At 45.2% G+C, this 23,493-nt stretch overlaps 2 protein-coding genes across 2 annotated transcripts in view; one reads left to right on the forward strand and one right to left on the reverse strand.

The window, feature by feature from the left end:
* Positions 1-224: 224 nt before the first annotated feature.
* Positions 225-2,204, reverse strand: LOC131820057 (uncharacterized). Its single transcript, XM_059155540.1, has 3 exons — positions 1,908-2,204; positions 1,202-1,861; positions 225-302 (listed from the first exon to the last, which is right to left on the reverse strand). The coding sequence occupies exons 1-2, from the start codon at positions 2,202-2,204 to the stop codon at positions 1,214-1,216; spliced, it is 945 nt and encodes a 314-aa protein (XP_059011523.1). The 3' UTR covers positions 225-302; positions 1,202-1,213.
* A 104-nt stretch (positions 2,205-2,308) lies between these two features.
* LOC131820058 (uncharacterized) overlaps positions 2,309-23,493 on the forward strand; it is a 67,940-nt gene continuing 46,755 nt past the window's right edge. Inside the window, exons 1-2 of the mRNA XM_059155541.1 lie at positions 2,309-2,653; positions 2,702-3,114. Of these exons, the coding sequence (XP_059011524.1) occupies positions 2,309-2,653; positions 2,702-3,114 (758 nt within the window). The remainder of the gene's footprint in view (positions 2,654-2,701; positions 3,115-23,493) is intronic.

Raw genomic sequence — 23,493 nt, forward strand, 5'->3', positions numbered from 1 at the left:
AAAAAAAAAAAAAAGAAATACACACAACCAAAACCACACATCAACCACCCGAAAATGCAAAAAAGCCATCCTCAACAAGTTGGAAAGAGGACCTCAAGGATAGCCCTCCACCCTCTCCCACACCTTAAGCAACAAAAGTCCACCCACCAAAGCTAACCCAGATCTTGAGGTACCTGGTAGAGGTGCCTATCCCTCACATGGCAGAGGCTGCCTATCAAGGCTTCAGCACAGCTTCTGAAGGTGCAGATGCTCTAACCCCAAAAGCCTTTCTCTGCAGCAGGTTCCCTGGTCTTTCTGGCCTTCTGAGGAGTGAGGAGTGGGGGAAAGGGGAGGGAAGAGACAGGGATCCAGTTAAATAGGAGAAACAGCAAAACGCAGGCACTGGTGAGCCCTCACAATTTCGTAGGCATCCAGTGCTGCAAACTTGGCTTGGAGACCACCCACCCACCCTTTTCAGGGACCGAAGCAGGGACCGGGGAGTGCACCGCGCTTCCCCAAGGGCACCCCGCAACCTCAGGGCCCAGACCATGCTACCTCGAATAGGCTTCGGAGATGGCAGCGGCCCAAGAGAGGCCGTGGTGGGCGCGGGGAGCGGGCTGACTTGTGGACTGCAGCGTGGGGCTGGGGGCGGGGGCAGCAGAGGAGACTCTGGCTGGATCTGGACAGGGCACGCAGAGGCAGCCAGAGGCCAGTGGCGGGGAGTGGGCAGGCTCCTTCACTCTCCCCTCCAAAGCTGGCGCCCTCCCTCCCTCCCAAGTCACCTGGGTAAATCTCCCTTTGCCTGGGAGGAATGGACATGGCGGTGGCGGCGGCGGAGGGCCGCTGAGGAGCTGGCGCCAGGGCTGCTGCACCAGAGCAGCCAGCCCCTCGCGGGAGCGACCGCTCCCGCTGACCCCACAGCCTCCCCCAGCCCCGAGGATCTCCATTTTAGCAGCGCGCGCCTCCCTCGGCCCTGAGTAGCCACGGAGACTGGTCGTCGCCAGCCCCCTCTCGCCCCCAGCCCTCCCTCCCCTTCCACCCTCTCAGCTCAGAGCAGGTACCTGGTCGGGCTCTCCTTATCTTGCAAGGACAAGTGTGGGCTCTACCCTCGCCCGCTCCCCCGCACCAAAGCCCAAAGTGGCACCACTGGAAGGAGAAATGCCATCCAGGAATTCCTCCCAAACCTGTCCCCTCCCTTCTCGGCGCCAGTCCTCAACCCTACCTCTGCCGTTCCTCAGTTGCTGGCCCTCGCTCCAGCTGCTGCTGCTGCCGCTTGCGTGGCCCCCGCCGCCGCTTCGCCGCCGCCGCCATCTGCGTTGCTGCCATCTGCGCCGCAGCCGCCGCTTGAGTCGCCAACACCGCTTGTGCAGCCGACGCAGTCTGCACCGAGGCCGCTGTCTGCTCCACCGCTGCTACCGCCGCCGCCGCCGCCGCTGCCGCTGCTGGAGCTGAAAACGCCCAAGCGGTTGCCGGCCTGTGCAGCCCAGCTGTCTGCGCCAATACCGCTTGCACCGCCCACACCGTCGTCTGTGCCGCAGCCAACACCGCCTGCGCCGCCGCCGCCGCCGTTTGTGTCGCCGCCGCGGAAGCCACCTCCATCTGCTCCGCCACCACAAGCGCTGCCAACCCCGCTGTCCGCACCACCATGGCTACCGCCGCCAACACCGCTTATGCTGCCGCCGCCGTCGCCTCTTGAGCCCTCGACGCCTAAGCCGTTGCCACTTGTGTAGCGGACGCTGTCTGCGCCCACGCCGCTTGCACCTCCGCCGCTTCCGCCGCAGACACCGCCTGCGCCACCGCCGATGCCGCCTGTGCCGCGGAAGCCACCGCCCTCTGCACCGCCCCGCTTGCACCGTCGACCCCGCTGTCTGCACCGCCGCTGCTACCGCCGCCGCCACCGACTCTGCCGCCGCCGCCGAAGCCGCCGCCTTGTGCACCGCCGCCGCTGTCTGCCCCGAGGCCGCCTGAACCGCCGACGCAGTCGTCTGCGCCGCCGCTGCTTCCGCCGCCACCGCCACCAAGCCACCGCCCTTGGCCCCACCGCCAACGCCGCTGTCTGCACCGCCGCTGTTACCGACTCTGCTGCCGACTCTGCCGCCGCCGCCGCTACCGTCTGCGCCGCCACCGCCGACGCTTCGCCGCCGCCGTCTACACCGCCGCCGCCACTTGAACCCCGACGCCGCTTGTACAGCCCAGGCCGCTTGCGCCGCCGATGCCAACTCCATCCCCGCCTGTTTGGCGACGCCGCCGCCTCTTCTCCGGCCAACACCGTCTGCACCTTCTCAGACGCCGCTTAGGCCGCCGATGCCCCAACTGCGGCATCGCCGCTATGGGGGCTGACGCCGCTGGCGGCGCAGATGGTGGCGGCGGCGGAAGCGGCGGCGGCGGAAACGGCAGCGTCAGAAGCGCAGGCGGCTTCGGAGGCGGAAGCAGTGACGCCGCAGACAGTGGCTTCGAGGTCACCAAGGGGCATCGCTGCACAAGCGGCTTCGGCTCCGAAGGCCTCCGGGGCTCAAGCGGTGGCGGCAGCGGCATAAGCGTTGGCGTCGGCGGGGATAGCAGTGGCAGCGGCTTCAGCGGCGGCACAAGTGGCGTCGGTGGCGGCGCAGGCGATTTCAGCGGTGGAACCAGCAACGCCTCCGACGACGGCGTCAAGGGTGCAAGCGGCCTCGGCGCACTATGGCGACGGGGCAGACGGCAGCGGCTTCAGCAACGGCGGTAGCAGCGACGTTGCAGACTGCGGCTTCGGCCGCGCAAGCGGCGGTGCAGACGGTGCTGGCTTCGACGGAACAAGCGGCATCGGCGGCGGCGCAGGCAGTGTTGGCGGCCGAAGGGGCGGCGACACAGACGACGGTGCTGGCGGTGCAAGCAGCACTGGCGCAGACAGCTGGGCTGCACCAGCGGCGACCGCTTGGGCGTCCAAGGCTCAAGCGGCAGCGGCGGCGGCGGTAGCAGCGGTGGAGCACATAGCGGCATCAGCGCAGACTGCGTCGGCTGCACAAGCAGTGTTGGCGACTCAAGTGGCGGCTGTGGCGCAGATGGCAGCAACGCAGATGGAAGCGGCGGAGCGGCGGCTGGGGCTGTGCAAGCGGCCGCAGCGGGAGCTCGAGGGCCAGCAACTGAGGAAGGGCAGAGGTAGGGCTGAGGACTGGCGCCGAGAAGGGAGGGGGGCCGGGTTTGGGAGGACTTCGTGGACGGCATTTTCCTTCCAGTGGCGCCACTTTGGGCTTTGGGGGGGGGGGGGGGCGGGCAGCGGTACAGCCCACCCTTGTCCTTGTGCGATAAGGAGAGCCCGACCAGGTACCTGCTCTAAGCTGAGAGGGTGGAAGGGGAGGGAGGGCTGGGGTCTAGAGGGACCTGGCGAAGACAAGTTTCCGTGGCTATCCAGGGCGGAGGGAGGCCCGCGCTGCTAAAATGGAGATCCTGGGGCTGGAGGAGGCTGAGGCAGCAGTGGGCGCCATCGCTCCCGCTGGAGGCTGGCGGCTCTGAGTGCAGCAGCCCTGGCAGCTCCTCCTCAGTGGCCCTGGGCCGCTGCCACTGCCATGGCCATTCCTCCCAGGCAAAGGGAGATTTACCCAGGTAGGGAGGAAGGGAGGGAACCAGCCTGGGAGGGCAGAGGGAAGGAGCTGGCCCATTCCCCGCCACAGGCCTCTGGCTGCCTCTACATGCTCCCTCCAGATCCAGCCAGTGTCTCCCCTGCCGCACCACCCCCCCAATCCGATGCTGCAGTCCACAAGTCCACTGCTCCCTATGCCGGCCTTGGCCTCTCTCAGGCCGCTGCCATCTCCGCTGCCTGTGGAAAGCAGCATGGTCTGGGCCCAGAGGTTGTGAGGTGCGCATGGGGGCACCCCGTGCACTCCCGGTCCCTGTTTCAGTCCCTGGAATGGGTGGGTGGGTGGTTGGTATCTGAACCAAGTTTGAAGGACTGGATGCCTGGGAAATTGCGAGGGCTCACCAGTGCCTGTGTTTTGCTGTTTCTCCTCCTTTTTAACTGGATCCCTGTCTCTTCCCTCCCATTTCCCCCACTCCTCACTCCTCAGAAGGCCAGAAAGACCAGGGAACCTGCTGCAGAGAAAGGCTTTTGGGGTTAGAGCATCTGCACCTTCAGAAGCTGTGCTGAAGCCTTGATAGGCAGCCTCTGCCATGTGAGGGATAGGCACCTCCACCAGGTACCTCAAGATCTGGGTTAGCTTTGGTGGGTGGACTTTTGTTGCTTAAGGTGTGGGAGAGGGTGGAGGGCTATCCTTGAGGTCCTCTTTCCAACTTGTTGAGGATGGCTTTTTTGCATTTTCGGGTGGTTGATGTGTGGTTTTGGTTGTGTGTATTTCCTGTTGGGTGCAAAGCAGACACATGTCCAATGAAGACATATAAATGGCCATCAGACACATGAAAAAATGTTCATCATCACTCCCCTCAGGGAGATTCCAATTAAAACCACATTGAGATATCACCTTACACCAGTTAGAATGGCCAAAATTAGCAAGACAGGAAACAACATGTGTTGGAGGAGATGTGGAGAAAGGGGAACCCTCTTCCACTGTTGGTGGGAATGCAAGTTGGTGCAGCCTCTTTGGACAACAGTGTGGATATTCCTCAAGACATTAAAAATAGAACTTCCCTATGACCCGGCCATTGCACTCCTGGGTATTTACCCTAAAGGTACAGATGGAGTGAAAAGAAGGGCCATCTGTACCCCAATGTTTATAGCAGCAATGACCACGGTCGCCAAACTGTGGAAAGAACCAAGATGCCCTTCAACGGGCGAATGGATAAGTAAGATGTGGTCCATATACACTATGGAGTATTATGCCTCCCTCAGAAAGGACGAATACCCAACTTTTGTAGCAACATGGAAGGGACTGGAAGAGATTATGCTGAGTGAAATAAGTCAAGCAGAGAGAGTCAATTATCATATGGTTTCACTTATTTGTGGAGCATAACAAATAGCATGCAGGACATGGAGAGATAGAGAGGAGAAAGGAGTTGGGGGAAATTGGAAGGGAGTTGAACCATGAGAGCCTATAGACTTTGAAAAACAATCTGAGGGGTTTGAAGGGGCGGGGAGGGTGGGAGGTTGGGGGAACCAGGTGGTGGGTTTTAGAGAGCGCTGGATTGCATGGAGCACTGGGTGTGGTGCAAAAATAATGAATATTGTTACGCTGAAAATAAATAAGAAATAAATTAAAAAAAACATTATTCCATTGTGTATACATGTATATATATACATATGTGCTTATGTATGCATATACTTGTGTATATATGTAGTTTTCCAGTTTGTGGCATTGTGAATAGAGCTAAGAACATCTGTGCAATAAATTTGCATAGTTTCATATGGAAAGAAAAAACAAAAAAAGAAAAGGTTGACTTTCAGATATAGAATTTAAGAGAGTGTAACTTTGGGAAAGTAATTTATAACCCTATCTATTATATAGTAACTACGTAGGTACACAAGAAAATATACACATTTTATCTCAATAAAATGCATTTTATAACGTTTATGTAGAAATATGTAACATTTGATGTAAAAATATTAAAGTATTAAATAGAGCTGATATTATTCACAGTTTACAAATAAGAACATAATGATTGATTTGTCTGCAGTCTGACAGTGTTTAGGTGCAACGATTAAAAACCAAGCTAAATCTTTTGTCTCGATATCCGTTTTACATCACATGTCTATTATGCGTAGGCAGAAAGCATGACACAATTTGAATCCCCATTTTTCTATGTACTTAATAATCTTTCTTGATTTGAGTGCATTGGGGAGCTCAAGTCAAATGAAAGCCTACATTTGTGAAAATTTCACATTTCATCTGTGAAATGAAAAACAACATTTGTGGTAAGAAAGCCAATAGAATTTTGTTGCATTCTTGATGCACACTCCATGGAGTAGCAGCTAAAAGAGAATCATTGTATAATTAGAAAATAACATCAAAATTAAACAGCAGTAAATAAGTAAATAGACATATGCTTTCCACTACCCAGTTTAATAATTAAAATACAGTCAGATGAAGTGTGCAAATATGTGTATGTAGGGGGGAAACAGAGTGAAATGTAGTCTCAGGAGATCTGGCCTTGATGTTTAGGCTACCTTTCAAAACCCAGGGGGAGGATCTACTTTCTATAGTTACCACATTATATAATTTAAACCTTAATTTTCTCAAGAAATCGCACAATACTTCAGCAAAAGGGAATTATAGCTATCTATACACTAGGAAAACAAAAAACAAAATACATTCAATTAAAGCCATTTCCCAAGAACTCCAGATATAGGTTGAATGGATAAAGATGTGGACAAAAACTGTCATTCTTCTGTATCCATATGTTAAAGAACTGAAGAAAAACCATGTTTAAAGAATACACTGGTGCCTGGGTGGCTTAGTGGGTTAAAGCCTCTGCCTTTGGCTCAGGTCATGATCCCAGGGTCCTGGGATCTAGCCCAGCACTGGGCTCTCTGCTCAGCAGGGAACCTGCTTCCACCTCTCTCTCTTTCTGCCTGCCTCTCTGCCTACTTGTAATCTCTGTCTGTCAAATAAATAAATAAACTCTTAAAAAAAAAGAATACACAGGAAGTACAAGAATGGTGCCACACCAAATCAAGAATATAATAAAAATAAAATTAGAATGAAATGAAAGTTGCATTATAACTGAAACAAAATATTCTCCAGATGAGCTCAGTGGTAGTAATAGATGAAATAATCAGGGAATATAAATAGAGATCAATTGAGATTATCCAGTCTGAAAAACCAAAAGACCTATAAATGTAGTATACATGTTGAAGAACTAAAGTCACTCAATGTATGGTCTCTAACTCCATGCAATAAAATAAAAGTGGTTTACAAAAGGAAACAGAAAATTCACAAGTATGTGGAAAATAAATAACACACTCCTAAATAAGACATGAGTCAAAAAAGAAATCATGGTAGAAGTTAGAAAATACCTTGAGATGAATGAAAGCCAAAAATCGGCCACTTGCTCATCTCTTGAAAGTGAAAATATAAAATACAAAGTCTTATGGGATACAGTTAAGTTTTTTTCTTTTTTAGGGAAACTTAGGATTGTAAACATATATTTAAAAAGGAAGAAAGTGTTACTTTCATAACCTATCATCTTAAGAAATGACAAAACAAATTAGGGGCTTAGAGGTCGCTCAGTTGGTTAGGTGACCAATTCTTGGTTTTGGCTCAGGTCATGATCTCGGGGTTGTGGGGTCAAGCCCCGTGTTGGGCTCTGTACTCACTGAGGACTGCTTTTGTCCCTCTGCTCTTCCCTTCTCACTCACTCTTTCAGTCTCTGAAATAAAGAAATAAAAATAAAAACATAATAAAGGAAGAATGAGTTAAAAGGCAAGCAAAAGGAAAGAAATTTTGAAAGATGAGATTAGATATAAATGAAGTAAGACACAACAGAGAAAATCAATATATACAAAAGCTAATTCTTTTTTTTTTTTTTATTTCACAGACAGAGATCACAAGTAGGCAGAGAGAGAGGAAGGCAGAGAGAGAGGAGGAAGCAGGCTCTCCCAAGAAGTGGAGAGCCCGATGCGGGGCTTGATCCCAGGACCCTGGGATCATGACCTGAGCTGAAGGCAGAGGCTTTAACCCACTGAGCCACCCAGGCGCCCAAGCTAATTCTTTTTTTAAAAAAAAGATTTTATTTTATTATTTGTTTGACAGAGACAGATCACAAGTAGGCAGGAGGCAGGCAGAGAGAGAGGAAGGGAAGCAGGCTCCTTGCTGAGCAGAGAGTCTAATCAGGGGCTTGATCCCAGGGCCCTGAGATCATGACCTGAGCCAAAGGCAGAGGCTATAACCCACTGAGCTACCCAGGTGCCCCAAAAGCTAATTCTTTAAAGAGATGAGCAATTGACAATGTTTTGGCTATTCTTACCAAAAATAAGATAAAAATACCAAATTTTGAAAAAATCTGGAATGAAAGAGAGGCATTCCTATTAGCCTTATAGAAATAAAAAGAATTAAATTGCAATACGAGGAACAATTGCATGCTAATAAATTAGAAAACTAAAGAAATTTGGCAGGTTCCTAGAAAGACTCAAATTCCTCAATCTTAATCCCAAAGTAGACAATCTGAATGGAACTTAAACAAGTAAAATAATCGAACAGGTAATCCAAAAACTTTCCATAAAGAAAAATCTGGGTCCATATGGCACATTGGTGAATTCTGTGAAAACTTTTAAGGAAGATTCAAAAATCATTCAAACAGTAGAAGTGGAGAGAACACTTCGCATTCATTCTGTGAGAGTCCGTATTAGCCAGATCCCAAAACCAGGTAAAGATAACACAAGAAAATGAAATTATAGACCAATATCTCTTAGAACTGTAGACACAAAAGTCTTCAATACTAATGCTAGTAAACTGAATTCAGCAACTCATAAAATGCTATGGCCAAAGAGGATTTATCTCAGGGATGCAAAGTTTGCTCAAAATGTGATAATTAGGGGCACCTTGGTTGCCCAGTCATTGGGCATCTGCCTTCAGCTCAGGTCATGATCCCAGGGTCTTGGGATCAAGCCCTGCATAAGGCTCCCAGCTCAGCAGAGGGCCCGTTTTTCCCTCTCCAACTTCCCCTGCTTGTGTTCCCTCACTCATTGTCTGTCTGTCTCTCTCTCTCTCTCTCTTTTAAATAAATAAATAAATAAAATTATATTTCATCACTGTAATTAATATACCATATTAAATTAATAAAGGGTAAACCACATGATTACCTCCATAAATATAGAAGAAAAAAGTGGTTAAATGTCAACACCATTTGGTGATAATAATCTGTCAACTGAATAAAATAAAATTTTCTTAACGTAATAAAAAGCTGTATATGAAAACCCACACTTACATATTTAATAGTAAAAGGCTAGATGATTCGTCCCTAAGGTCAGGAACAAGAAAGAAAGCCTGCAATTGCCACTTTTATTCAACATTTTATTGGAAATTCTGTCTTGGGTATTTAGGAAGAAAACGGAATAATAGTAGTATAAATAAGAGTGGAAGAAGTGAAAATGTCTTTTGTTTTCATAAGATACTATAGAAAAAAATTCTTCTGTAGAATTCTTCTGTAGAACAAAATTAATCTGCAAAATTGCCATTAGACCTCAGTATGTCCAGCATAGTTCCACAATGCAGGATCAGTACTCAAGATAAGTTGTAGTTTTATTCACCAAAATTGAGCAGCGCTAAAATGAGATTAAGAGATTAAGAACAATCCCAGTTACAAAAAACATCAAACCTTAAATGATTTAGGAATAAATTTGACATAATCACAAAAGTCATACATACTCAGGCAAACTCATACTTAAAAGACCCATGATCAGACAGGAGGAGTCAAGATGGCGGAGAAGTAGCAAGCTGAGACTGCTTCAGCTAGCCGGAGATCAGCTAGATAGCTTATCTAAAGATTGCAAACACCTGAAAATCCATCAGCAGATCGAAGAGAAGAAGAACAGCAATTCTGGAAACAGAAAAACAAGCACTTTCTGAAAGGTAGGACCGGCGGAGAAGTGAATCCAAAGCGACGGGAAGATAGACCCCGGGGGGAGGGGCCGGCTCCCGGCAAGCGGCGGAGCAACCGCGCACAAAATCAGGACTTTTAAAAGTCTGTTCCGCTGAGGGACATCGCTCCAGAGGCTAAACCAGGGCGAAGCCCACGCGGGGTCAGCGTGGCCTCAGGTCCCGCAGGGTCACAGAAGGATCGGGGGTGTCTGAGTGTCGCAGAGCTTGCGGGTATTGGAACGGGAAAGCCGGCTACAGAGACAGAGCCGACAGTAAGCTTGCAGCTCCGTGTTACCTTGAACCGGTCGCAGGCTCGGTGAGCTCGGAGCGCGGCCGGAGGTCAGGCAGACGGGAGTAACTGGGCGCTGTTCTCTGAGGGCGCACTGAGGAGTGGGGCCCTGGGCTCTCGGCTCCTCCGGGCCGGAGACCAGGAGGCCGCCATTTGTATTCCCGTCCTCTGGAACTCTACGGAAAGCGCTCAGGGAACAAAAGCTCCTGAAAGCAAACCCGAGCGGATTACTCACCCCGGCCCCGGGTAAGGGCGGTGTAATTCCGCCTGGGGCAAAGACACTTGAGAATCACTACAACAGGCCCCTCCCCCAGAAGATCAACAAGAAATCCAGCCGAGACCAAGTTCACCTACCAAGGAGTGCGGTTTCAATACCAAGGAGAGCAGCAGAATTCCAGAGGAGGAGAAAGCCAAGCACGGAACTCATGGCTTTTTTCCTGTGATTTTTTTTAGTCTTGCAGTTAATTTAATTTTTTCTTTTTCATTTTTTTTTTTTCTCGCCCTCGGGTAAAATTTTTTTTTAACTGTTACCTTTTTCTTTTTTAACGATTTTTTACTAGTTTATCTAATATATATATATATATTTTTTTACATTTTTCTTAGGTGTTTTCTTTCTTTAAAAATATTCTTTTCTTTTCTTTTTTTTTTTTCTTTTTTCTTTCTTCCTTTTTGAACCTCTTTTTATCCCCTTTCTCCCCACTCACGATTTTGGATCTCTTCTAATTTGGTTAAAGCATATTTTCCTGGGGTTGTTGCCACCCTTTTAGTATTTTACTTGCCCCTTCATTTACTCTTATCTGGACAAAATGACAAGACGGAAAAATTCAACACAAAAAAAAAGAACAAGAGGCAGTACCGAAGGCTAGGGACCTAATCAATACAGACATCGGTAATATGTCAGATCTAGAGTTCAGAATGACAATTCTCAAGGTTCTAGCTGGGCTCGAAAAAGGCATGGAAGATATGAGAGAAACCCTCTCGAGAGATATAAAAGCCCTTTCTGGAGAAATAAAAGAACTAAAATCTAACCAAGGTGAAATCAAAAAAGCTATTAATGAGGTGCAATCAAAAATGGAGGCTCTCACTGCTAGGATAAATGAGGCAGAAGAAAGAATTAGTGATATAGAAGACCAAATGACAGAATAAAGAAGCTGAGCAAAAGAGGGACAAACAGCTACTGGACCACGAGGGGAGAATTCGAGAGATAAGTGACACCATAAGACGAAACAACATTAGAATAATTGGGATTCCAGAAGAAGAAGAAAGTGAGAGGGGAGCAGAAGGTATACTGGAGAGAATTATTGGGGAGAATTTCCCCAATATGGCAAAGGGAACGAGCATCAAAATTCAGGAGGTTCAGAGAATGCCCCTCAAAATCAATAAGAATAGGCCCACACCCCGTCACCTAATAGTAAAATTTACAAGTCTCAATGACAAAGAGAAAATCCTGAAAGCAGCCCGGGAAAAGAAGTCTGTAACATACAATGGTAAAAATATTAGATTGGCAGCTGACTTATCCACAGAGACCTGGCAGGCCAGAAAGAGCTGGCATGATATTTTCAGAGCACTAAACGAGAAAAACATGCAGCCAAGAATACTATATCCAGCTAGGCTATCATTGAAAATAGAAGGAGAGATTAAAAGCTTCCAGGACAAACAACAACTGAAAGAATTTGCAAATACCAAACCAGCTCTACAGGAAATATTGAAAGGGGTCCTCTAAGCAAAGAGAGAGCCTACAAGTGGTAGATCAGAAAGGAACAGAGACCTATACAGTAACAGTCACCTTACAGGCAATACAATGGCACTAAATTCATATCTCTCAATAGTTACCCTGAATGTGAATGGGCTAAATGCCCCTGTCAAAAGACACAGGGTATCAGAATGGATAAAAAAACAAAACCCATCTATATGTTGCCTCCAAGAAACACATTTTAAGCCCAAAGACACCTCCAGATTTAAAGTGAGGGGGTGGAAAAGAATTTACCATGCTAATGGACATCAGAAGAAAGCAGGAGTGGCAATCCTTATATCAGATCAATTAGATTTTAAGCCAAAGACCATAATAAGAGATGAGGAAGGACACTATATCATACTCAAAGGGTCTGTCCAACAAGAAGATTTAACAATTTTAAATATCTATGCCCCCAATGTGGGAGCAGCCAACTATATAAACCAATTAATAACAAAATCAAAGAAACACATCAACAATAATACAATAATAGTAGGGGACTTTAACACTCCCCTCACTGAAATGGACAGGTCATCCAAGCAAAAGATCAGCAAGGAAATAAAGGCCTTAAATGACACACTGGACCAGATGGACATCACAGATATATTCAGAATATTTCATCCCAAAGCAACAGAATACACATTCTTCTCTAGTGCACATGGAACATTCTCCAGAATAGATCACATCCTCGGTCCTAAATCAGGACTCAACCGGTATCAAAAGATTGGGATCATTCCCTGCATATTTTCAGACCACAATGCTCTAAAGCTAGAACTCAACCACAAAAGGAAGTTTGGAAAGAACCCAAATACATGGAGACTAAACAGTATCCTTCTAAAGAATGAATGGGTCAACCGGGAAATTAAAGAAGAATTGAAAAAAATCATGGAAACAAATGATAATGAAAATACAACGGTTCAAAATCTGTGGGACACAACAAAGGCAGTCCTGAGAGGAAAATATATAGCGGTACAAGCCTTTCTCAAGAAACAAGAAAGGTCTCAGGTACACAACCTAACCCTACACCTAAAGGAGCTGGAGAAAGAACAAGAAAGAAACCCTAAGCCCAGCAGGAGAAGAGAAATCATAAAGATCAGAGCAGAAATCAATGAAATAGAAACCAAAAAAACAATAGAACAAATCAACGAAACTAGGAGCTGGTTCTTTGAAAGAATTAATAAAATTGATAAACCCCTGGCCCGACTTATCAAAAAGAAAAGAGAAAGGACCCAAATAAATAAAATCATGAATGAAAGAGGAGAGATCACAACTAACACCAAAGAAATACAAACTATTATAAGAACATACTATGAGCAACTCTACGGCAATAAATTTGACAATCTGGAAGAAATGGATGCATTCCTAGAAACATATAAACTACCACAACTGAGCCAGGAAGAAATAGAAAGCCTGAACAGACCCATAACCAGTAAGGAGATTGAAACAGTCATTAAAAATCTCCAAACAAACAAAAGCCCAGGGCCAGACGGCTTCCCGGGGGAATTCTACCAAACATTTAAAGAAGAACTAATTCCTATTCTCCTGAAACTGTTCCAAAAAATAGAAATGGAAGGAAAACTTCCAAACTCATTTTATGAGGCCAGCATCACCTTGATCCCAAAACCAGACAAGGATCCCACCAAAAAAGAGAGCTATAGACCGATATCCTTGATGAACACAGATGCGAAAATACTCAACAAAATACTAGCCAATAGGATTCAACAGTACATTAAAAAGATTATTCACCACGACCAAGTGGGATTTATTCCAGGGCTGCAAGGTTGGTTCAACATCCGCAAATCAGTCAATGTGATACAACACATCAATAAAAGAAAGAACAAGAACCATATGATACTCTCAATAGATGCTGAAAAAGCATTTGACAAAGTACAACATCCCTTCCTGATCAAAACTCTTCAAAGTGTAGGGATAGAGGGCACATACCTCAATATCATCAAAGCCATCTATGAAAAACCCACCGCAAATATCATTCTCAATGGAGAAAAATTGAAAGCTTTTCCGCTAAGGTCAGGAACACGGCAGGGATGTCCATTATCACCACTGCTATTCAACATCATACTAGAGGTCCTCGCCTCAGCAATCAGACAACAAAAGGAAATTAAAGGCATCCAAATCGGCAAAGAAGAAGTCAAATTATCACTCTTCGCAGATGATATGATACTATATGTGGAAAACCCAAAAGACTCCACTCCAAAACTGCTAGAACTTATACAGGAATTCAGTAAAGTGTCAGGATATAAAATCAATGCACAGAAATCAGTTGCATTTCTCTACACCAACAGCAAGACAGAAGAAAGAGATATTAAGGAGTCAATCCCATTTACAATTGCATCCAAAACCATAAGATACCTAGGAATAAACCTAACCAAAGAGACACAGAATCTATACTCAGAAAACTATAAAGTACTCATGAAAGAAATTGAGGAAGACACAAAGAAATGGAAAAATGTTCCATGCTCCTGGATTGGAAGAATAAATATTGTGAAAATGTCTATGCTACCTAAAGCAATCTACACATTTAATGCAATTCCTATCAAAGTACCATCCATCTTTTTCAAAGAAATGGAACAAATAATGCTAAAATTTATATGGAACCAGAAAAGACCTCGAATAGCCAAAGGGATATTGAAAAAGAAAGCCAACGTTGGTGGCATCACAATTCCGGACTTCAAGCTCTATTACAAAGCTGTCATCATCAAGACAGCATGGTACTGGCACAAAAACAGACACATAGATCAATGGAACAGAATAGAGAGCCCAGAAATAGACCCTCAAATCTATGGTCAACTAATCTTCGACAAAGCAGGAAAGAATGTCCAATGGAAAAAGACAGCCTTTTCAATAAATGGTGCTGGGAAAATTGGACAGCCACATGCAGAAAAATGAAATTGGACCATTTCCTTACACCACACACAAAAATAGACTCAAAATGGATGAAGGATCTCAATGTACGAAAGGAATCCATCAAAATCCTTGAGGAGAACACGGGCAGCAACCTCTTCGACCTCTGCCGCAGCAACATCTTCCTAGGAACAACGCAAAAGGCAAGGGAAGCAAGGGAAAAAATGAACTACTGGGATTTCATCAAGATCAAAAGCTTTTGCACAGCAAAGGAAACAGTTAACAAAATCAAAAGACAACTGACAGAATGGGAGAAGATATTTGCAAATGACATATCAGATAAAGGACTAGTGTCCAGAATCTATAAAGAACTTAGCAAACTCAACACCCAAAGAACAAATAATCCAATCAAGAAATGGGCAGAAGACATGAACAGACATTTCTGCAAAGAAGACATCCAGATGGCCAACAGACACATGAAAAAGTGCTCCATATCACTCGGCATCAGGGAAATACAAATCAAAACCACAATGAGATATCACCTCACACCAGTCAGAATGGCTAAAATCAACAAATCAGGAAATGACAGATGCTGGCGAGGATGCGGAGAAAGGGGAACCCTCCTACACTGTTGGTGGGAATGCAAGCTGGTGCAGCCACTCTGGAAAACAGCATGGAGGTTCCTCAAAATGTTGAAAATAGAACTGCCCTATGACCCAGCAATTGCACTATTGGGTATTTACCCTAAAGATACAAATGTAGTGATCCAAAGGGGCACATGCACCCGAATGTTTATAGCAGCAATGTCCACAATAGCCAAACTATGGAAAGAACCTAGATGTCCATCAACAGATGAATGGATCAAGAAGATGTGGTATATATACACAATGGAATACTATGCAGCCATCAAAAGAAATGAAATCTTGCCATTTGCAACAACGTGGATGGAACTAGAGCGTATCATGCTTAGCGAAATAAGTCAAGCAGAGAAAGACAACTATCATATGATCTCCCTGATATGAGGAAGTGGTGATGCAACATGGAGGCTTAAGTGGGTAGAAGAATAAATGAAACAAGATGGGATTGGGAGGGAGACAAACCATAAATGACTCTTAATCTCACAAAACAAACTGAGGGTTGCCGGGGGGAGGGGGTTGGGGAGAAGGGGGTGGGATTATGGACATTGGGGAGGGTATGTGATTTGGTGAGTGCTGTGAAGTGTGTAAACCTGGTGATTCACAGACCTGGGGATAAAAATATATGTATATAAAAAATATATGTTTATAAAAAATAAAAAATTTAAAAAAAAAAAAAAAAAAAAAAAAGATTATTCACCACGACCAAGTGGGATTTATTCCAGGGCTGCAAGGTTGGTTCAACATCCGCAAATCAGTCAATGTGATACAACACATCAATAAAAGAAAGAACAAGAACCATATGATACTCTCAATAGATGCTGAAAAAGCATTTGACAAAGTACAACATCCCTTCCTGATCAAAACTCTTCAAAGTGTAGGGATAGAGGGCACATACCTCAATATCATCAAAGCCATCTATGAAAAACCCACCGCAAATATCATTCTCAATGGAGAAAAATTGAAAGCTTTTCCGCTAAGGTCAGGAACACGGCAGGGATGTCCATTATCACCACTGCTATTCAACATCATACTAGAGGTCCTCGCCTCAGCAATCAGACAACAAAAGGAAATTAAAGGCATCCAAATCGGCAAAGAAGAAGTCAAATTATCACTCTTCGCAGATGATATGATACTATATGTGGAAAACCCAAAAGACTCCACTCCAAAACTGCTAGAACTTATACAGGAATTCAGTAAAGTGTCAGGATATAAAATCAATGCACAGAAATCAGTTGCATTTCTCTACACCAACAGCAAGACAGAAGAAAGAGATATTAAGGAGTCAATCCCATTTACAATTGCATCCAAAACCATAAGATACCTAGGAATAAACCTAACCAAAGAGACACAGAATCTATACTCAGAAAACTATAAAGTACTCATGAAAGAAATTGAGGAAGACACAAAGAAATGGAAAAATGTTCCATGCTCCTGGATTGGAAGAATAAATATTGTGAAAATGTCTATGCTACCTAAAGCAATCTACACATTTAATGCAATTCCTATCAAAGTACCATCCATCTTTTTCAAAGAAATGGAACAAATAATGCTAAAATTTATATGGAACCAGAAAAGACCTCGAATAGCCAAAGGGATATTGAAAAAGAAAGCCAACGTTGGTGGCATCACAATTCCGGACTTCAAGCTCTATTACAAAGCTGTCATCATCAAGACAGCATGGTACTGGCACAAAAACAGACACATAGATCAATGGAACAGAATAGAGAGCCCAGAAATAGACCCTCAAATCTATGGTCAACTAATCTTCGACAAAGCAGGAAAGAATGTCCAATGGAAAAAGACAGCCTTTTCAATAAATGGTGCTGGGAAAATTGGACAGCCACATGCAGAAAAATGAAATTGGACCATTTCCTTACACCACACACAAAAATAGACTCAAAATGGATGAAGGATCTCAATGTACGAAAGGAATCCATCAAAATCCTTGAGGAGAACACGGGCAGCAACCTCTTCGACCTCTGCCGCAGCAACATCTTCCTAGGAACAACGCAAAAGGCAAGGGAAGCAAGGGAAAAAATGAACTACTGGGATTTCATCAAGATCAAAAGCTTTTGCACAGCAAAGGAAACAGTTAACAAAATCAAAAGACAACTGACAGAATGGGAGAAGATATTTGCAAATGACATATCAGATAAAGGACTAGTGTCCAGAATCTATAAAGAACTTAGCAAACTCAACACCCAAAGAACAAATAATCCAATCAAGAAATGGGCAGAAGACATGAACAGACATTTCTGCAAAGAAGACATCCAGATGGCCAACAGACACATGAAAAAGTGCTCCATATCACTCGGCATCAGGGAAATACAAATCAAAACCACAATGAGATATCACCTCACACCAGTCAGAATGGCTAAAATCAACAAATCAGGAAATGACAGATGCTGGCGAGGATGCGGAGAAAGGGGAACCCTCCTACACTGTTGGTGGGAATGCAAGCTGGTGCAGCCACTCTGGAAAACAGCATGGAGGTTCCTCAAAATGTTGAAAATAGAACTGCCCTATGACCCAGCAATTGCACTATTGGGTATTTACCCTAAAGATACAAATGTAGTGATCCAAAGGGGCACATGCACCCGAATGTTTATAGCAGCAATGTCCACAATAGCCAAACTATGGAAAGAACCTAGATGTCCATCAACAGATGAATGGATCAAGAAGATGTGGTATATATACACAATGGAATACTATGCAGCCATCAAAAGAAATGAAATCTTGCCATTTGCAACAACATGGATGGAACTAGAGCGTATCATGCTTAGCGAAATAAGTCAAGCAGAGAAAGACAACTATCATATGATCTCCCTGATATGAGGAAGTGGTGATACAACATGGAGGCTTAAGTGGGTAGAAGAAGAATAAATGAAACAAGATGGGATGGGGAGGGAGACAAACCATAAGTGACTCTTAATCTCACGAAACAAACTGAGGGTTGCCGGGGGGAGGGGGTTTGGGAGAAGGGGGTGGGATTATGGACATTGGGGAGGGTATGTGATTTGGTGAGTGCTGTGAAGTGTGTAAACCTGGTGATTCACAGACCTGTACCCCTGGGGATAAAAATATATGTTTATAAAAAATAAAAAAAAATAAAATAAAATAAAAAAGAATTGCATAGGGAAAAAAAAAAAAAACCCATGATCACAAAACTCAGGAATTGAAAATGCAGCCCCGTAAGGGGCACACGAGGGGTCCAGAGTCCATCACTGCTTGTGGGGCTCCTAGGCTCCACCTCGCTGGGCCCCCAGGTCACCAGCAGTCCCGCGCGCCCCGAGCTAGCACACCCACCCAGGCAGGCACACCGACAGCTTGGCACATGTCACAGCACACCACGCCGTGCCATGCCACGCCACTGCACACCTCAGTGCAGCGCCTGGCCCTGCCCCTCATCAGTCACTTGGAGAAGGCGGTGCAGGTTGGAGGGAGACTGGCAGGGAGACTGGCAGCTGCAGTGGTGCAAGCGGAGGTGGCCTGGGAGCTTGAGTCCCAGGGGCTGAGGTCCAGCTGAGGTTGGGCCATTGAAGTGCTCGGGGAAGGGAGGGGGACTGCGTTTTTCCTCCCAGCAGTTCCACTTCCCGCTTGGGGCGGGGGTGGGTGTGTGGGGGTACAGCATATCACTGACCAGGTACCTGCTCAGAGCTCAGGGGGTGGAAGGGAGGGAGGGCTGGGGGCTTGCTGTGGGCCAGGGACAGGGAGAGGCTGTGGTGGGGAAATACACACAAAATAGACACAACCAAAACCACACATCAACCACCCCCAAATGCAAAAAAGCCATCATCAACAAGTTGGAAAGAGGGCCTCAAGGATAGCGCTCCACCCTCTCCCACACCTTAAGCAACAAAAGTCCTTCTGCCAAAGCTAACCCAGATCTTCAAGTATCTGGTGGAGGTGGCTTCCCTCACAGTGCAGATACTGCATTTTAAGGCTTCAGCGCAGCTTCTGAAGGTGGAGACGCTCCAATCCCAAAAGCCTTTGTCTGTGGCAGTTTTGCTGATCCTTTTGGCTTTAGGAGGAGTGAGGAGTGGGGAACTGGAAAAGGGGAAAAGTGGGGAGAAACAGCAAAACACAGGCGCTGGTGAGCCATAGCAATTTCCTAGGAATCCTGGGCTGGAACCATGGCTTGGGCCACCACCCACCCACACTTTCCAGGGACCGAAACAGGGATTGGGGAGTGGACAGGGCGCTCCCACTGGCACCCCGCAACATCTGGGCCTGGACCATGCTGCCTTGCACAGCTGGGGTCATGGTCCTGGGGTCCTGGGATCCATCCCTGCATTGGGCTCTGCTTAGCAGGGAGCCAGCTTCCTCCTCTTTCTCTGCCTGCCTCTCTGCCTACTTGTGATCTCTGTCTGTCAGATAAATAAAATCTATTTAAAAAGGAAAAGAAAAGAAAAAGCACTTAATGGGAGCTGAATAGATTTTGTTTCGCTCTCCGCAACAGGGAGTTTCATCAAATGGCATGAAAGTTTAGAAATGTTATATAAAGCAGTGTGATTGTGTTTAATTTATGTGTCCTGTTGTTTTTTGTTTTTGTTTTTTTACATGTAGAATCCCGCAGAGGCCAAACCTCTTTATTGTGGTACTGCTTTGAGTGTTCCCTTAGATGATGTTCAAGTAAATGGCTTAGGAAACTCCTAAGAACTTGAGAAATTTACCAGAGAAGACCAAAACCAAATTCAAGTTTATACTGATGTATTTATTGCAGGGCATAATTATCTTCCTATGATATGCATTTCAGTTTCTACATGTTCCTTACAAAAATTCTGATTTACCAAATTTTGGAAGTACATGAGAGGTTTTGATTTTATTTATTTATTTATTTATTTATTTATTTTAATAGAAGATGCTGATTTCTCTCTCTCTCTCTTTTTAAGGATTTTATTTATAGGACAGACAGAGATCACAAGTAGGCAGAGAGGATGAGGCCGGCTCCCCACTGAGCAGAGAGCCCTATGCAGGGCTCGATCCCAGAACCCTGGGATCATGACCTGAGCCAAAGGCAGAGGCTATAACCCACTGAGCCACCCAGGTGCCCCGAGGTTTAGATTTTAAAAGCCATAGAAATGTTCGAAGTTTGTTCCAGAGTTATAGATGTTGAGAGTGACATTCTGATTTTTAATGAATCTAGGAGATTACTGAAGTCAGACTGTTTTAGGAAAGGGTACTTCTCTCTTCTCTTTAAGGGTTTTTGTGTAATTTTTTGAGGTCTCTGCTTGAGTGGGATTTGAACTCAGATTTCCAAGATCAGAGGACTTAACACTCTGAAAAGTGGCACCAACTTTCTGTGGCCTTTTTGTTTCATCTTTTTTTAAATTAATTTCTTTATTTTCAGCATAACAGTATTCATTATTTTTTCACCCCGTGGTTATTGTCAGTGTTTAGGTGTTGGAGAAACATTCTTGAAGCCATCTTTAATTGGAAAGCAGACCCCATTTGGGCTTTCTTAGGCTAGAAATGGGATTCCTGTGGGAAGGGGACTTTCAACAGGTCTTCATCCAGGTGTCATGAGGTATAGAAACAGTTGGTTAATTTCCCTGCCATCCTAGTTACTGCTCTGTGATCTTCCTGGGTCTTTTTCTTGTAATTCTTTTTTGGTACTGCAAAGATTTCATACTTTCTGTCTTGCATATTGGTATTGATGACAGTAGAAAACTTGTTGGGTTTGGATGCTGAGGAGGAGGTAAGAATTTGGGATTTTAGAACAACCTTTAAATATCTTAAAAGGGGTGCGCCTGGGTGGCTCAGTGGGTTAAGCCACTGCCTTCGGCTCAGGTCACAATCTCAGGGTCCTGGGATCGAGTCCCACATGGGGCTCTCTGCTCAGCAGGGGGCCTACTTCCCTTCCTCTCTCTCTGCCTGCCTCTCTGCCTACTTGTGAGCTCTCTCTGTGTCAAATTAATAAATAAATAATCTTTAAAAAAATCTTAAAAGGGATTCGTTAACCTGTTGGCTCGTGTAGAAGTTAGGTTTTATAGCTCTGAGCTTATTTCATATTCGTATGATGACATCAGCCTCTCCGGTGGTCTAACCCGTGGTCATTCTGGAGTTTGTTCATCATTTTGGTCTTTATTGCCATAATCGACCAAGTCTAGGAAGGAAGTCAGAGTTTGATGAGTGGTAGGTCCAGTAGGACACAGAACTGTATTTACCCTTTGAGGATAGAACAGGTATCACTTAATTGGGTGAGGAGAATAATAACTTCCCCAAAGAGCATTTATGAAATTCCTAGGAGGGGAAAGGTACTGGTCAAGATATTGGCGAGGGGTGGGGAAGGAGTTGATTGGAAAGGCACTAGGATGAGAAGAATCAAGTTTTACAGCCTCGGAGACAGGTATAAATAAGGTGCTGTCTGGGGGATTAGAGCAGTCTGGCTAGGGGAGTCAATTCGAATGCCTCCTTTTCCTTCCCATTTCTTCTGAAAAAAGGAATCGATTTCTACAAGATCCCCTGCCAACTTTTCATTGTTATTGCCAGGTGTGCTTTATGTGTTGAATACTCCAGGTGGATTCGTGGAAGGGATTCATAAGGTCTGCTCTGGAGCAGAATGGGAAGGAGGTCAGATGTGCCAGAGGAACATGTGAAGGGAAGCAGGAGGAAATACTGAACAGGATCCTCGGAGGTTCAGGGAGCAACAGAGATGTATATTGGGTGTGTCAGTCATATGGAGGGTCTCTGTGGGTCTTGGATACACTCCTTTTTCTAACTGTGTCATCGCAGTCTGACCCTGGCTGGTGATTATTGTGTAGTTTCATGGAGGTATGATTCCCATCTTGTCGAAGTCACTCATGCTAAGTGCACAATTCATTGAATTTCAGTTGTTTTAAAGACTTGTGCAAGCATCACCACAAACCAGTTTGGGAAGATTTCCATCCTATCCTGTGGTTGGCTCCTGTTTGTTCTGTGATACAACTTAAGAGCCTGGAGGGGTCACGTGCTCCTGGCCAGGAAGGTTGCCTCCTCACCATGCTGAGAGAACTCTACCCTAAGCCTTTCAACATAGGAAATAAAGTGGTGTATATTGAAGGTGGCTGTGTGTGGGGAGGAAACTCTGTCCCTTTCCTCTGTGATAAGAGGAGACGGATAAAGTAGGGTTTGCCAGTGTCATGAAGGATGATGCCATCGGCTTTTAGGATGAGCTACCCCTGCAAATGAACAACTTTACTTAACCCTTTTGTGAAGTGGACATTCTTGAGTGTTGAGCAGAGTAACTTCTTTGACTCGGTTTTAGATTCGATGTTCTTTGCTTCAGTCTTGCTGCTTCTCTGAATCCAATCATGTCTTTTTTGGAAGTAGAGATGGCCAAGCTACTGCTGCAGCAGGAGATGATTAGTGCCTCTTTGATCATAGTGCCGCATTTGAACCCTCACCTACCGCTTATGTGACACTCACTAGAAAGTTGGTAAAATTTGGTGTAGGGTAATTCCCATGGATTTAGAACTTTTATATTTTTCAGTGCCCAATTTTATTGGGATACTAGGGTCAACTCGAGTTTATTTGCACACCATCTCCTTGAGAAGTTTGTAGAGCTTTTGCAGGGAGATGTGAGGAATTTACTTTAGATGTGTCATAAAATTATGTCTTAAAAGGAAAAAAAGTTGGTACTCAGCATATTGAATGAAAAGTTGGTACACTGTTTTGTTTGTAAAACTTTTCCTTTCTTCTGGAGCTCCCTCACTTTTTGAAGTTGTAAGTTTGGACATTTCTCTCCTCAAATTCAGGTAGCCTAACAACTCAATAGCCCTTGGATAGTCATGAAGTACTTTAGAAGTTTTCAAGGTAAACATTCATCCTTAGCGAGACATGAAAGTTCGAATCTTGCCTCAAAAGTGCATCTCCCTGAGGTAATGAGTTTCAGATTGAAAAAAAAAAAAAAGAACAACTCCCAGAAAACAGGGCTGGGGTGTAGCTAACCTGGAGTAGAGCAAGGCTTCTTCCCTGTGGTTTGGGGTCATCCACCACAGTGATTTTGCTCCTTAGAGCACATGGGTTTTACTGTAGTGTTTGTCTTTAATAAACCTTCTCCATGAAATACGTGGAAAAACTACATGTCTTCTGAGCCATCTAATTTACCCAACCTTTTGGCTTCTAAGATCGCCCTTATCCCAAAACGGTGCTAATTTTGTTTGTATTTGCTATTACATTGGACTTAGTGATTTATTGATACTGACTTGATCTTGTCTACTTGGTAACCTTCCAGTAAATTACCTGGGTAGTTGTTCTTATTTGACAGGTTTTTCTGGAGCATACCACGAAATGGGCTCTGGTGTCTAGTGGTGGAAAAACAGACAATGTCCTTGTTCTCATTGCGTTTGGAATACTGTGGAGAAGAAGAGAAATTCAGCAAGTAAACAGAAAAGTGAAATAATTGTGGCCAGTGGCAAGTGTTTTGAGAAATCAGAGCAGAATGTGAAACTACACAGTGATGAGAAACTCGTTCTAGACAGTGTTAAGGTACACCTTTGCCTTTTTGTG

The sequence above is a fragment of the Mustela lutreola genome, chromosome 17 (genome assembly GCF_030435805.1).
Source record: "Mustela lutreola isolate mMusLut2 chromosome 17, mMusLut2.pri, whole genome shotgun sequence".
NCBI lineage: Eukaryota > Metazoa > Chordata > Mammalia > Carnivora > Mustelidae > Mustela > Mustela lutreola.

Coding starts and splice junctions, on each gene's coding strand:
- LOC131820057 (XM_059155540.1), bottom strand. CDS start 2,204: ATGGAGTTGGCATCGGCGGCGCAAGCGGCCTGGGCTGTACAAGCGGCG. Junction 1,862..1,907: donor CAGCGGCGGCGGTGCACAAG/GCGGCGGCTTCG, acceptor CGGCGGCGGTAG/CAGCGGCGGTGCAGACAGCG.